The sequence below is a fragment of the Lacerta agilis genome, chromosome 14 (assembly GCF_009819535.1).
Source record: "Lacerta agilis isolate rLacAgi1 chromosome 14, rLacAgi1.pri, whole genome shotgun sequence".
Taxonomy (NCBI): Eukaryota; Metazoa; Chordata; class Lepidosauria; order Squamata; family Lacertidae; genus Lacerta; species Lacerta agilis.
Genome location: NC_046325.1, coordinates 35187716 through 35203026, shown reverse-complemented (window position 1 = coordinate 35203026; position 15311 = coordinate 35187716). Strand labels below are relative to the sequence as shown.

The following is a 15311-nucleotide window of genomic DNA, read 5'->3' as shown; positions in this document are numbered from 1 at the left end:
CCTCCCACTCACAAATGAACAAACAAACGGACACAAGCACACTTTCCAAGAGAAAGAATGGGGGGGGCAGAAACCCAAGGCAGTGACAGGGAAGAGACAAACTGGGGTACAGGTTCTGAATTGTGGGACCCGGGAATCCTGGCAATCGGCTCTTTGCTAGACTCCACCACCCCAACCAAAGTGTTGGCAAGACACCACTTTTCCCCATACCCACGCAAACCAAAACAAAAAACCAACGTCACACACAACCCTGTTTTCCACCAAAACATGGAGCACATTTAAAACATATTTCTGCAGAACCTAGAAGACTTCAGTCCCTCCCAAATATTGTTGGACTGCAACTTCCATCATGCCCAGCCTGGCGAATGGTCGGGAATGATGGAAGCTTTACAGAATCCACCTCCTAGTCTGTTCCCGCCATTCCAAATAATCCAGCTCTCTCCTCCACTAGATCTTAGAATCGCAGCCCTGTTTGCTCCAATCTTCACACCCTCCATCCCTCTCCTTCCTTCTCCCATACAACTGCGTTGTGGAAGAACCGCTGAGGAAATTCCACTGTATCTTCTGAGGCTGCCCTAAATTCCCTCTCAACACAACCAACCATTTCCTGATCCAATTTCCTGCGTGTTCTTTGCTCCAGGACCCAATCCTACCTGCGTACAGCGCTGGATCGCCTAAGCACAGATCCAATCTGCTCCTTGCAGCCTCCTCTAAGAAATGTGCTGGCTGACTCTTCCGCTCAAACACCCTCCCACTTCAGAACTGGTTGTACTGGTTTGTAATCATGCCTGCAAGTTAGCAAAGACTTCCCAATTCTTGCCATGGGAGCCTACATGGAACTAAATAATAAGGGCCAGAGGTTTACCTCTTGGAACATCCCTCCAAAAGAGGTTCAATGGGCACCTTCTGTACCAGCTTTTAAAAGCATGCTGAAAACATTTCTGCTCTACATTCCAGACCAAACCAGGCAATTAATGGTCTACTGCTGTTTGCTTTGAATTCTTCCGTTTTTAATTGGTTTTAAATATGATGTTACTGTATGGCTTGTTTTAAACTTCTGTGGCATATGTCTATAATTATTTTTTTATAAATATATGCCACTGCACCCCTAAAGGCCAGCTCTGAGGGATGACTATTTGAGGCATAGTTTTACGGTGGTTTCCCTCCAACCTGAGAATAACACTGGGAAATTGGGTTTTGGCCTCACGATCCTTGTTCTAAAGTGGCACTATCTTATGACCACGAAAGTCACCTAGTCCAATCCCTGCAATGCAGAAATATCAACACGTGGTCCCCCATCCAATTTGAAACCATACCACACCCTACTTAGCTTTTCAAACGTACTAACAGTTTGGTGGTTTGCTTGTTTGTTGTTTTTTAAAAAGAAGGCATTTTAGGTTCAGCTTTCCTGATTTATCTTTTAACTCATTGTATACAGCATCTCTTGTGTACCCCTCCTGTACCTATTTGTACACCGCTTTAAAAGGAGAGAAATTAAAATGAGCAAACAATAAAACAGAATAAGATTTGGCCTTCCCTATACCAGGATGGGGACTCTCCCCGTTAAAACTACAGCAAGCCCCAAGTTACCATACACACATTTTACATGTGCACATTCAGCTTTATGCATGTGGCAAAATAAATAAATAAAATTAAATAAAAAGGGGCCGGAGTTCTGGGGAAAATGACGCTGGCAATCCCTGCCCCGCTCCCTCCACCATTGGATTTAATGGGTTTTGACTATATACAATTGTGGCCTTAGGCGCAGTCCACAGAACATAACCCCCACGTAATTTGCAGGCTTACTGTACTCAGGGGCGTAGCAAAGTAAAATGGTACCGAGGGGCAAAACATTTTTTGTCAAACCCCCCCCCCAGGCATGGGAAGGTCAGGTGGTACCCGGTGCGGAAAATTTCTTGTCAACCCCCCCCCCCAATTGATTCCCCCCCCCCAAAATTGTTTTACGTTATTTAATATTTTCTTACTAAGGAATAATAACAAGTAATAATAATAATAAAACTTTTATTTATATCCCACCCTCCCTGGCCGAAGTCGGGCTCAGGGTGGCTAACATCAGATACATAACATTGGTATAAAATCAAACAATAATTAAATTACCTCCTAAAAACATCTCAAAATCAAATTAAAGTCTAAGTAGATGGCTTTCCACAGGGTTAGGGTTGGGAACAGTAAGTGTTCTCTGAACTGAAATTTCAGCCTTCATGACATAGGAAAACAACCAAGTGAACAGCTATTTTGGTGGAGGAGGGTCAAGATATTAACCGATATTCATGAAATTTCATATATAGCTATATAATCCCTAGCATATTAAGATACGACCTTCGGAGCAGGCATTTAAAAAAAAAAAATTCAAAAGAAATTCAATTCCCCCCCCCAAAAAATGTTCCTTGATTTGTCACCCCCTCCATTATGGAACCCGGGGCGGCCCGTCCCCCTCGCCCCCCCTTGCTACGCCCCTGACTGTACTCAACAATTGTCCCTAATCAATCTGTTATTCTTGCACATCACAGAATCATAGAATTGTAGAGCTGGAAGGGACCGACCCTGAGGACCATCTAGTCCAACCCCCTGCAATTCAGGAATATGCATACGGGGATCGAACCCGCAACCTTGGCGTTACCAGCACCATGCTCTAACCATCTGAGCTGTCCCGACGGTCTCTAGTCAAACCAGTCTAAAGACTCCAGATGACAATTACATACAGTGGTGGTCCGCTAGACGAAAATAATTCGTTCTGCGAAAATTTTCGTCTAGCGGGTTTTTCGTCTTGCGGAGTGGCAATGGCAGCCGTGCTCCGCAAAACAGAAAAAAAAGACGAAAATTTTTCGTCTTGCGAGGCAGCCCCATAGACTCAAATTATACCTTGGGAGCTAGACAAACATGGTGCCCCCTTGCCGACAATACTCAATGTAAGTAGAAACGAATTAGGACCTGGAGTTTGCATGCACAAACATCACTGGGCCCCAGGAGGGGCACGGCTTCACATCCAGCCCCTAGCAGTTTGCGGAAGAAGGAGAGAGGGAGATGAGAAAGGAAGATGAGGAACCCCCTGGAGGATATCAAACCAGGGATGGCGACCCTCTTCAGAGAACCACATGCCACTGGCAGGCAGGGCCAGAGACAAAAGAAAGCGGGGTAATGGACGGGACTCTTACCTCTGTCGAAGCAGGCTACAGTCCTCCAGCCACACACAGCCAGAGGTTTTCAGCATCATCACCGACTCTACACACACACACAAATCCTTCTGGCCCTCCCAAGCAAGGAAGAGGCATTATCTCAGGTCAAGAACAGGTCACAGACAAGCAAAAGCACTCGAATAAGATGCACAGCAGGGCGTGAGAAATGTGGCCTAGAGAGAGGCACAGGAAGTCCTGTTGGCCAGAGAGGTCTGAGGTTCCTTGCCTCTCCTTTAGGCAGAGATGCATGAAGCAGCAGGCCTGCACTAATGCCATCACAGAAAGAAGTGCTGCCTGCTTTCTAACCGCCAATACCTCTCAGGTAAATTCGCTTCATTCCTGAATGATATCCATCCATCCACGAGAGTCTTATCTTTTTACGACGAACAATTAAACCGGAATGCTAGCTGCTTAAGAATACCAACACACTGGACTATATCCATTAATTATATGGATATAGATTAGCCCAGGTCTTCTGCCCCCACTGAGCCTTCCAGGAAGCAAATCTCTCTCTTTTTAATCTATTACCTGAAGCAGAATTAGAAAATAGCCTGAAAATTAACATTGTTTTAATAACTCTCTAGGTTGCATGACTTCAGAGGCCCATTTCAAATTGCCATCTAGGTGGCACCTAGGATATGTATTCCTATTGACCCACTTGATCCACTAGACTACACACACACACACCCCTACATGCCTGATATTCTGGGTTCTATTGAGTGACAGCTGTCCACCAAAACTGGCATGGCTAGTGCTGTTGTTTAGGTGTCAAGCCGTTTCTCAGACTCTCTATCTCATATGCATGAGGTGCACATTTGCTGGTTTCCTTACTTAAGACTTTATACTTATAGGTTTAGGGGGAAGGTGTGAAGTGATAAAGATGTACAAGTGTATGACAGCCAGCCACAAAAATGTGCTTTCTGTGGTCTCAGGAAGTGCCTTTTAAAGTTACCGGTAGGTATTTCACTGTCTGCCACTACAACCCATGGAAATGTCTCACTCAGTTAAGCAACATTTTGCTTAACACAAGCAAGCACCAAACATAGCAGGCAGGCAGACCAGTTTACCATAATTAAGAACAAAAAGTCGACCATAGGTTGATAAAATATGATAGAATAAGTGGTGTGGGAAGCAGCACTTAGACCTTCCCCACTCATGTTTTCTTTTGAGTGGAAAAGTAATATTGGGAGGCTGATTTTAATCATGAAAATGACCTGTGGGAAAATGTTTAAGCATCAACCTTCTGGTTTAAATTTGCAGGCTCTTGTGGCAGATTTTCATTTTTCTCTTATTAAAAGAAAAGTTTGGCCCTTTAATTTCTTCCAAGTAGCAGGACAAAGAAACATTTGCAAACTTTAAAAAGAGGGAGGGGATTTTTCTTTTCCCCCCCTGCCTCCCCTATAGCCCAACAGTATTGCCACAAATAACTAGCAGAGGGGGAATCTAAAATCAGGTGAGCTAGTAAACATATTTGTCAGCTAGTAATTTTTATGGAGTTATACGTGAGGCTGCATGATCTGACATGGAATAAAAGGGTGTGATCCTTTGCAGATACTTTGGCCTCCCGAAACTGCTTTTCCCAGAAAACATGTTTGCTAAAATTAAAACGATTACAACATTGGAGGAGGGGTGTGTGTACGAGAGGAGTCAAGTGAGGAAGGGAAACAGAAGACATCCACTCCCCACACAAATAAATTTTTACTGGCCTTCACGTTATTTTTGACAGAGGAAAGGATTAGCCAAAATAAGCTTCTCAGAGGTCTCATTTCCAGGCACTGCCCATCCCCAGACCTACTTAAAAGACTGTTATTACAGTGGTACCTCGGGTTACAGACGCTTCAGGTTACAGACTCCACTAACCCAGAAATAGTACCTCAGGTTAAGAACCTCAGGATGAGAACAGAAATCGTGCAGCAGTGGCGCGGCGGCAGCAGGAGGCCCCATTAGCTAAAGTGGTACCTCAGGTTAAGAACAGTTTCAGGTTAAGAAGGGACCTCCAGAACGAATTAAGTTTTTAACCCGAGGTACCACTGTATTATTATTATTATTATTATTATTTAATTTTGTACACCGCCCTATACTTGTTGGTCTTAGGGCGGTTACATAGCATAAATTCACAATATAAAAAACACAGACAGCTGCTTCATGTGACCTCAGAGGATCCCCTGTGACCTGTAGCCTAAAAGGATGGAGATATCTAAGGCCACTGACCTCCTTACCTTCTCAGAAGTTGAACAGGACAGAAACCGTTTCTCGTCTGGTGGAACGACTTGGGAGTGTGTGTGTGTGTGTGTGTGCAAAGTGGCGTAAGAAAAATCCTATTTGCCATTTAGGTTTTGGAAGCAAGCAGTTATCTCTGCCCCTACCATCTCATTACAGTAGCAAGCCAAGCAAAAACAGCACAGACATAAATTGATGCCTGCTGGAGGGGACAGCCACTTGCCTGCTTGCCATTTCCTCCCCAAAGGCCCCCCCCCTCCAATCTCCATTGTGCCAACAGATCATTGATCAAACCCCAGCCTCAGCATCTACAGAGGCTTGTCTATAAATAGTACCCTATGTAGCAGATGCCCTCAGGAAGCAGTGGCCAGCTGTACACAGAGGGGTGCCCATAAACCTTGGCATCCCCCCCGACCCCCCCGCAGAGACCACCTTCATTCAGCTATTACATACCTGTTCCACCAGCAAGTCTCGCACGCAAGCTCATTGGGCTCCTCCGGAGGGGTCAGGCTGCCAACTCTGGGAAATTTAAAAAAAAACAACAACAACCCGCATCTCAGGTCGGATTGGGACCCTGCCTTTGGTCCTTTCAGAAGGTGGCACATCCACCCGGGCACCCCTAGCCCACACAGCTACTCCCACTAGGCTCTGCTGCTCCCTCAGGGAACCCATAACTCACCACCACTAACCCATAACACCCCCCCCGTCCCAGTGCCTCCCCTCCCCGCCCCCAGTTTCTGCTACTAGGGACCCGGGTTGGTCTCGCCTCCCCAGCAGCACCCAGAAAGAAGTCCTGTCTTGCCAGCAGCACCCACTAGGCCCGGGGGGGGGAGGGGAGGGCTCACCTTGCCTTGCTGCCTCTGGGGTGACCCCCCGGCCAAGAGCAACGCGACCCAATTCCGGGGCTGAGCCATGCGCCGAACCTCAGGGCTGGGGAGCAGGACCCCCCTGGCGACGGGCAGCCTTTCGGGGGTCCCCAGCGGCACCCCGGCTGCTGCTCCTCCTCCTCCTCCTCTCCATCCTCTCCGTTTTCTCCTCCTTCCCGAGCCGTTCCTTTCCCCGCTCCTCCGGGTCCTTGCCCTTGGCGGCCCCCTGCTCCTCTACCCACTAGTCCGCCTGTCCTCGCCCGCCTGCCCGCCGGCCTCCAGCATCTCCCCTCCTCGTCACCGCCCAGCTGGCCATGCCGGCTCCGGCCGTACAAGGATTTTCCCGAAATGCCCCGCGCCGCTTTATTGATGCTGATGCTGCTGGAGGTGGTCGGGGCTTCCGGAGCCCCCCGCCTTGAAATCTTTGGTTCCGGAGGCGCCGCTGACCCACCCCCACCCCCCACCCCTTCTCTCTTTTTTGGAGTCGGAGGGCGGGAGGTTTCCCCAACCCCAGATTTCCAGTCGTCTTCCCCCCACCCCACCCATCTACAGCGCCTCAAGTCTCCCTGTTTTTTCACTACCCACGGAGAGCTCCAGTTTTCTGAACCTCCTTTCATTTCACTTTATATTGCCTCCTTGTTAATGGAAGCAGGAGTTGCAAAATGTGTAGAATATGTTAATGTGTGGCGTGCGTCGGGGGGGGGGGGGTTCGTGTTTTGTTTTTTTTAAATAATAATCTTAATTTATTTTGTTTGTGTTTTGTGAACCGCTCTGGAATGAGTCAGATCATGCCTGAGGCCTGGATCTTACTCCCTGAGAATCCAGAAATTCCACCAACCTGGTTTCCCAGTTCTGCCATGCACTTGTTTTCACACATCCTTCGCCCTGCTTCCCCTTTTCTCTTTCTGTCCCTTCCCTCTTTCTTCCTGGCACTCCAGTTCTCTCACAGCCTTCCTCTCTCTCCCCACCCCCCCTTTATACAAACACACACACACAGAGAGAGAGAGAGAGAGAGCGCTGCTGAAGTGTGTGGAGAAGAGACAGGTCACTTTTAGTACTGTATTGCTTGCAGAGGATTCCCTTCCCTTCTTGCACCAACCCCCACCTTGGCCTTTGGGGTCCCCCCACCCCCGCCATCCACATGAAATTAAGCCGAAGAAGGCCACAGGCAGACATTCGGATGCAGGTTGCCCACCCCTGCTCAAAGAAAACAGGAGACCTCACACAAGTTGACACGTGCACCTCTAGCTCAAGGTTCGTCAACCTCGTGCCCTCCAAATGTTAGGCTACAACTCCCATCATCCCTGGCCATTGACTGATGGGATATGGAGTGCAACAACATCTGGAGCCCACTGCATTGGCTAGCCCTGGTCTTGATCAATTACCATCTCCACCTTCCCAAGAAACCAACAGATGTGGCTCACAGTTCCATTGATCTTTCTAAGCCATCAAGGTGAACCTCTCTTCTTTAGGAGCAGATGGGGCATCCTAGTATTTTCTCTTTATTTGCATCCCTTTAATATATATATATTTTCCGGTGGTTACAATGGCCAACCTGGACTGGAGATACCCAGGTCCAAATCCCCATTCATCAATGAAGCACACTGGGCAATGTTGGACCACTCTAAACTACCTCACAGGATCGTTGTGAAGAGATAAAAGGTGGAGGCACGAACCATGCATGCAGTTCCTTTGAGGATAAAGGTAAAGGGACCCCTGACCATTAGATCCAGTCGCGGCCGACTCTGGGGTTGCGGCGCTCATCTCGCATTACTGGCCGAGGGAGCTGGTGTACAGCTTCCGGGTCATGTGGCCAGCATGACTAAGCTGCTTCTGGCAAACCAGAGCAGCGCAAGGAAACACCGTTTACCTTCCCGCTGGAGCGGTACCTATTTATCTACTTGCACTTTGACGTGCTTTCAAACTGCTAGGTGGGCAAGGAGCTGGGACCGAGCAACGGGAGCTCACCCTGTTGCGGGGATTAGAACCGCCGACCTTCTGATCGGCAAGCCCTAGGCTCTGTGGTTTAGACCACAGCGCCACCCGCGTCCGCCCTTTGAGGATGGAGGTGATTAATTTGCAAATAAATGGTAATGGTGTGTGGGATATAGCCATTGGTGATAAATTAACGTGCCATTAAGTTAAGACGGGGAATATGCAGGAGAAATGATTTTGAGGAGATACGGAAGGTGTTTGTAGAATTTATCCTGTTAAAACGGAAAAGGGGCCAAACCATCGCAGGAGGAGTTGAAATTTGGGGAGGTTGGATAGTTACAATGGAATGGTCTCGGGGGTGGGGCATACATTTCTATTCTTATTTATTTATGATTATAACTTTGTCAAAATAAAATAAAATAATAATAATAATAATAATAATAATAATAATAATAATAATAAATGGTAATGGCAACCTGGGCAGAAAAATACAGAAGCTCCAGCTGCTTATAGCTCTCAGTGATCAACAAAATGACAGCATAGATTATGCTCAGGTTATCTTCAACCAACCAATGAGTTTTTTAGGCGAGTTAACATCTTTGTAACACCCTTCTTTGGGAACAACAACCAGCTCAGAGCATCTCAAAGGTCTCAAGAGCCAAAGCAGAGCGCTCAGGAGCCCGTGCCATTCTGTAGTTGTTCAGAACAACCAAGGCTTGTGAAAGGATCTCACCAGCTTGCAGCAATCCTTCACTGAATAAGGAGTATGACCACACCTCTGGCAACCAAACATGGGACTTAATCCACACTTCCTAGCTCCACCCAGGCACAAACCAGGCTACTTTGGTGCCTGCAGGAAGTGCAACAGGGCAGTACCAGGATGCCTGCGATCTCTGAGAGAGGTGTGCCATTTAATTAACGCCAGAGGGCGGGGGGGGGGGCGGCGGCGGCAAATTTGCATCCATTCCCAACCACTCATTTCGCCTAGCACACATAGCAACCTCACCCGAGCCAAAGCACCAAATAACACCACAAACAATTAATTCCAGGTGGAGAAATCTTTTTACTTTAAATCTCCTCTTGATGCAACTCCAGATGCACAAATGAAGCACAGAATCCCAGAAGCCAGGAATGCCCAGGAATCCCGCCACCCTGCCTGCGATGTCACATAGCCGGGTAAAGTCCATTTGTACTTTGCAGAGGAGCTATTCCGCAACGCTGAGATGTTCCAGTGTTCTTTTCCGGGGGGGGGGGCGCATGGCCGCTTTCCCATCCGCTTCCTTGGCTTCTTATAGCACCCTCCTTCTGCATTCTGGCAAAGAACCGCTGCCCCGTTGGAGAGGGGGCTCTTAGCTTGATCGCCGCTGAACACACAACTCCATTGAACACTTTGTGAGCCGTAGCAGCTATCTGCTCTACAGCCTTGCATCGCTATGAAGCTTTGCCTAGGCACCAGTGACCCAAATCTTGAACTGGGATGGGGGGGGCACTAAAATGCTGGAGACAGAAGAAGACCCACAACATCCTATGTCTCGGATGGTGGCCACACTTGTAGTTGCCCATTGCGCTCGGGGTCACTGAGCGTGTTCTCTTGATCCTTGCGGCTTCCCACAGCCTGGTTCAGTTGGTGCCCATCTTTCCCCTCGTCAGCATGGTGTCTCTTAAGTGGGAGTGGGCAAGCCATGCCCAGCCGCCCGGCGTCTCCTGCGCCCATAGCCCATGGGATCGGCTGTGTCCTTGTTGTTCTTGCGGGATTCGTCCTTCTGGTTGTTGCCCCCGTAACGGTACAGCAGGTTGGCGAGGTTCTGCACTTGGCAGGTGCCAAGCTGGCATCCGCGCATGGAAGGAGAGGCCAGCAGGTGCCGAGGGACACGGTGCCCAGGAGCGGAGCTGTGGGTGGGGGAAAGAAGTGTGAGGAACACTAGGGGTCTTGTAGAGGTCCTATGTAGGGTCTGGAGCAGGAGGAATGATCTCCTGAATGGGAGCAGAAGGCACAGCCAGGCAGCGCAGCCAGTGATAGGGGGATGATGTGAATTATACTCCAGCAATATCTGGAGAACCACAGGCTTCCTATCCATGCTATACTGGAGTTGAGGCTTCGAATCATAGAGTTGGAACGATACCCCGAGGGTCATCTAATCCAACCCCCTGCAATGCAGGAATCCTGCCCACAGCAGTCCCTGGGTGGGCTCGAACCACCAACCTTTTGGTTAACAGCCTGGTGCACTGACCCATCGCACCACCTGAGGGACTCAGGCTAAGATTGTCATAGGGCTAGGAATTGGTTTTTGCCAAGCTAAGAGATGGCCTCATCTAGGTCTGATCCAGTTTGGGGGGTGGGGTGATTAAAAACAGAAGAATAGTGAAAAGCTAACTTTCACACTGGGGGAAAACCTCACTCTTCACTACCATCCAAATAACTACACCTGTATAGTTCCTGTATAGGAAGCTGTCTTGTACTGAGTCAGACTATTTGTCTATTTAGATCGGTATCATACAATTGCAAATCAAGATTGGGTCATGCCCCAAACATGTGTAGGAGGAAAAATCAGTTTTGCCAGTGAATTCCCCCCCCCCCTTTCTAACATAATGAAGTGTCATGGTACTCCTAACTGCATCCGCTGTTTTTAATAGGAAGAGTGGTCATACATTATTTCATTACTGCATCAGATAAAGCTTCACCAGCAAAATTTCTGCCTATTGGGAAGCAAAACACCTCCCAGGTTAATTAAAAGGGAGAGGGGAATGGTTTGGCAACTTCTGTCTGTGGGATGCATGTTACATATTTTCTGCCTGACACAAATAGGTGTTGAATGGTTACATGATACGTTTAGCTTGCCAGGATGTTTCACAAGCTCTAACCCCAAATTTAAATTGTAAGATGGAGAGAGCGATTTTGTTCTCGTGAAATGCAGATCAAGCAAAATCAAGATATTGTATTCTAGATCAGACATAGCCAGCATGGTTCCCCCCCCAGACTACAACTCCCATCATCCCTGGCTAGGGTTGATGGGATTTGGAATCCAGCAAGATCTGGAAGGCACCACATTGGCTAGCCCTGTTCTAGATCTATTGTCACACAGGTTTGACTGGTTGAAAGACCATGCCCTGACTACCAGGTTCTCTGGAAAGGTCTGAGGTCTACTGCGCTGGAAGACACAGCTCTAGAATCATAGAATTGTTGAGTTGGACGGGACCTGGTCCAAGGGCCTGTAATGCATAAATCTCAGCTATAGCATCCATGACAGAGCATCATCAAGGCCCATAGCTCAGTAGCAGAATGTCCCAGGTCCAACCTCCATCATCTCCAGGTAGGGAAGAGACTGTCTCCTGTCAAAATCCCAGAAGACTTGCTGCCATTACTAAGCAAGCTGGGTCGATGGTATGACTCAGTATAAAGCAGTTTCCTGCATTCCTAGACGGGTGTGAGACAGAAAGCTGAAGGCAGTGTTCTCTGGAAAAAGAGGGCGATCTAGTAGCTATATCTAATGGGGCTAAGTCTGCTCTGAGTGCAGGGATTCTGTCCTTCCAAGGGAGACATCATGCGCCCGGTGCCACTTACCTCTTCAACAGGTTCAGCTGGCTTCTCACTCCCTCCAACTGCGCCCACTTGGTGGACCTTTCTCCTGCTTCCAACCCAGGCTCCTGCAAGCCTCTGCCATCTGCTCCTTCGCGTATCTTCAGGAGCTGATTCAGGAAGGAGGCAAAAGGAGGGGGCTGCCGCCTGCAGAAAACAGGGTAGCAGGGAAGGGGGGTGGTGGTTATAACACATCGATGACGGCCATAAGATGAGGGGAGGATCCCTCACTTTCCCATCAGAATCAGGCCAATGGCCCATCTGGTCCAGCCTCCTGTTCACACAGTGACCACCCAGATGCGGCCGGGAATCCCACAAGCAAGACCTAAGTGCATGGGCACGCCCCACGATTGCGATTCTCAGCAACTGGTATTCAGAGGAACAATGCCTCTGACAGCAGATATACCACATAGACATCATGGCGAGCAGCCATTAATAGCCATCAAGTTGCCTGATTCTCTCTTAAAGCCATTAATGTGCCAAGACCACGTAACACTGGTCCTGAAATACCTACATTGGCTCCCAGTACATTTCCGGGCACAATTCAAAGTGTTGGTGCTGACCTTTAAAGCCCTAAATGGCCTCGACCCAGTATACCTAAAGGAGTATCTCCACCCACATCGTTTCAACCCGGACACTGAGGTCCAGCGCCGAGGGCCTTCTGGCGGTTCCCTCACTGCAAGAAGCGAAGTTACAGGGAGCCAGACAGAGAGCCTTCTTGGTAGTGGCTCCCTTCCTGTGGAACACCCTCCCACCAGATGTCAAGGAAATAAACAACTACCTGACTTTTAGAAGACATCTGAAGGCAGCCCTGTTTAGGGAAGCTTTTAATATTTGACATAGCTGTCAACCTTTCCCTTTTTTCCCCTTATTATAGCATTGGGAAACAGCAGGGAGGGTTGACAGCTATGATATTTGATGAATTATTGTATTTTAATATTTTGTTGGAAGCCACCCAGAGTGGCTGGGGAAACCCAGCCGGGTGGTCAGGGTATAAATATATTATTATTATTATTATTATTATTATTATTATTAGTGGCCCCATTGCTACCTCTTGCGGGATGTGTGTGTGAATTTTGTGGTTTATGCATTGCATTGCCCTCCTCCTTACTCAAAACCAACCACCGTGAATTGCCACCTGCCCATTTCCCAGTTGCTCACCTGTCTGGTGTTCCAAATGCCCTCCAGGGCTGACATGAAGACGTCATCAGCAAACAGAGCATCACAAGAAAACTTCTTGAATCCATGATCCGAACCTGGGAAGAAAAGGGCAAAAATGAATCTGCGCTATAGTTCATTGTTGCTCTGTTCTGGATCCTGCGTTCAAGGGGCACCTGAAGTATTAACAAAAATATATCTGAGCAGACTGCCTTTCCTTCCCCACCAACAACCACAACCCTCCACGTATCTTGGACGAGGGTGCGATTTCAAGGCAGCCTGAGAACCAGCAGGAGCATCATCTCTCCCTTACGGTGAGGTCTACAACAATGCATTTTTGGTGCTCACAGAACTCGTCCGTGGGATATTTTAAACTGGATATGAAGGCATGTTAATAAGACTTTTAAAATGAGGTGAGACCCCTGGCAGGTAATTACCGCAACATTTTGTTTGATCAATCCATTAGATTGATCAATTTTTTTTTAAAAAAAAAAAAGAGCGACAAAAAATGCGTCCTCAATTAATTTTTAATTCAAGTTTATGAATTAAGCCCCAGAAAGGAATTTAATTAATCTGTTGGAGAACAGTGAGCCGTTTTGAACCTTCTCCGATCACCCTGGAAGTAGCCGAGTGATGCTCACATTCAGCTCGTACGCTTCCCTCCCCAAACCCAGAGGAATATATTGCCTCAGCTATTGATAGATCATCACAGCCCACCTGATCAGTTCCATCCCATCCACACTTCTGTGTCGATAACGTCTGCTTTACCTCCCAAAGGCCAAGAGAGGCTCACCAAAGCCCTTCTTAACACAAGCCTATCAGCTACCCGAGAAGTCACAAAGCCTCTCTAAATCCCAGAGCGCGTAGAAGTCCTGAGGAGATGGAGACACTCACCTGGTATCTCCAGGGGTGAAGTCGAATCGAGTTGAGTCTGGTCTGGTCACTTTGACTCTGAGGCTCTGTCCAGCAGTTATCTGTTTAGTGTCCAGCCACTGGGACGGGAGTGTGGCTTTTATGCCACTGTTCAGGGGGTGGGGCCTTTGGAGGAGCTTCCGAAAACTTCACAAGCAGACAGGATGGGGGTGGGTCTTCCCGGCTTGTTTGAAGGATAGGCAAAGGGCTGTATCCTATTCCTTCCCACCCCACCCCCAGCCCATGCCTTCCTTTTCATGTTTTCTGTCATGCACACATATTCACACTGGCTCATCCTGTCTGACTCTGCAGGGATTCTCTCGCCTCTCCGCCCTCTGTTGACCTCCCAGACAGACAGACACGTCCTCAGACACACACGCACACACAGGCCTACACGTAAACGCCAGCTCCCCTGATATTTTCCCTCCCCCATCTTCAGATCTAAGTGCTCTTGTATTCTCCCACCACCCGTTGCTATCCTTCCCCATTCCAAAGGACGGCTTAACACCAGCGGCCAACTGATGAGGAAGGCATTACAAACACCTTGCCCAGTTTTTGTTTTGTGTCACCAGAAAAGCTGCATCAGGTGAGTGGCCAGTTTTGCATGGGGCTCAGCTGTTAGGTTGTACTGAAATCTGCACTTTTCTGAACGTTGCAATGCACTTCCCCAGCCAAGACATGTGCAGAAAAGTGCATATGCTAGGTAACATTGGCAGGTAAAAAGGTAAAGGTAAAGTACCCCTGGATGGTTAAGTCCAGTCAAAGGCGACTATGAGGTTGTTGCGCTCATCTCCGCTTTCAGGCCGAGGGAGCCAGTGTTTGTCCACAGACAGCTTTCCGGGTCATGCGGCTAGCATGACTAAACCGCTTCTGGTGCAATGGAACATCGTGACAGAAACCAGAGCACATGGAAACACCTTTACCTTCCCTCCACAGCAGTACCTATTTATCTACTTGCGCTGGCATGCTTTTGAACTGCTAGGTTGTCAGGAGCTGGGACAGAGCAACGGGAGCTCACCCCGTCGCGAGGATTTGAACTGCCGACCTTCTGATCAGCTGGCCCAAGAGGCTCAGTGGTTTAGACCGTGTCCCTGGTAACATTGCATTGCCGTGCATGCATAGTGTGCATGCACTACTGTGATCAGTTATGTGGGGTGGGGCTCCCCCCCCCAATAGTTTATTCAAGGTTGGCAACCCTGGTAGGTAAAGTGTGCGTGAAAAGGCACATATTGGTGAAAAGAATATTTTAAAAAATGTATTACAGGAAATTGTTTGGTAAAAAAACGTACATGAAACAACATTGCATGCCGCACGATTTCTGTTCTCATCCTGAAGCAAAGTTCTTAACCCGAGGAACTATTTCTGGGTTAGCGAAGTCTGTAACCTGAAGCCTCTGTAACCCAAGGTACCACTGTATTGGAGTCTCCAGGTCTAATATAAAGACCA

At 48.2% G+C, this 15311-nt stretch overlaps 2 protein-coding genes across 4 annotated transcripts in view; both read right to left on the bottom strand.

The window, feature by feature from the left end:
- CPT1C (carnitine palmitoyltransferase 1C) overlaps nucleotides 1-5932 on the bottom strand; it is a 40973-nt gene extending 35041 nt beyond the window's left edge. For 2 of the 3 annotated variants that reach the window (XM_033169424.1, XM_033169427.1), the window contains exon 1: nucleotides 5871-5932. The gene's annotated coding sequence lies outside the window, so the exon portion shown is untranslated. Of the gene's footprint in view, nucleotides 1-653; nucleotides 744-5870 lie in introns of those variants that run through there. The other variant, XM_033169425.1, reaches the window with a different exon arrangement.
- A 3329-nt stretch (nucleotides 5933-9261) lies between these two features.
- LOC117059374 (ADM-like) lies at nucleotides 9262-13932 on the bottom strand. The gene is made up of 4 exons (XM_033171048.1): nucleotides 13848-13932; nucleotides 12957-13051; nucleotides 11781-11942; nucleotides 9262-10108 (listed from the first exon to the last, which is right to left on the bottom strand). The coding sequence occupies exons 2-4, from the start codon at nucleotides 13040-13042 to the stop codon at nucleotides 9880-9882; spliced, it is 477 nt and encodes a 158-aa protein (XP_033026939.1). The 5' UTR covers nucleotides 13043-13051; nucleotides 13848-13932; the 3' UTR covers nucleotides 9262-9879.
- Nucleotides 13933-15311: the final 1379 nt, after the last annotated feature.

What these genes read in the sequence shown, in the direction of transcription:
- LOC117059374 (XM_033171048.1), bottom strand. Translation starts at nt 13,042, where the DNA reads ATGGATTCAAGAAGTTTTCTTGTGATGCTCTGTTTGCTGATGACGTCT. An exon ending in GCATTTGGAACACCAGACAG is followed by an intron (nt 11,943 to 12,956) that starts GTGAGCAACTGG and finishes TGTTTTCTGCAG; the next exon opens with GCGGCAGCCCCCTCCTTTTG. An exon ending in CAGCTGAACCTGTTGAAGAG is followed by an intron (nt 10,109 to 11,780) that starts GTAAGTGGCACC and finishes CCCCACCCACAG; the next exon opens with CTCCGCTCCTGGGCACCGTG.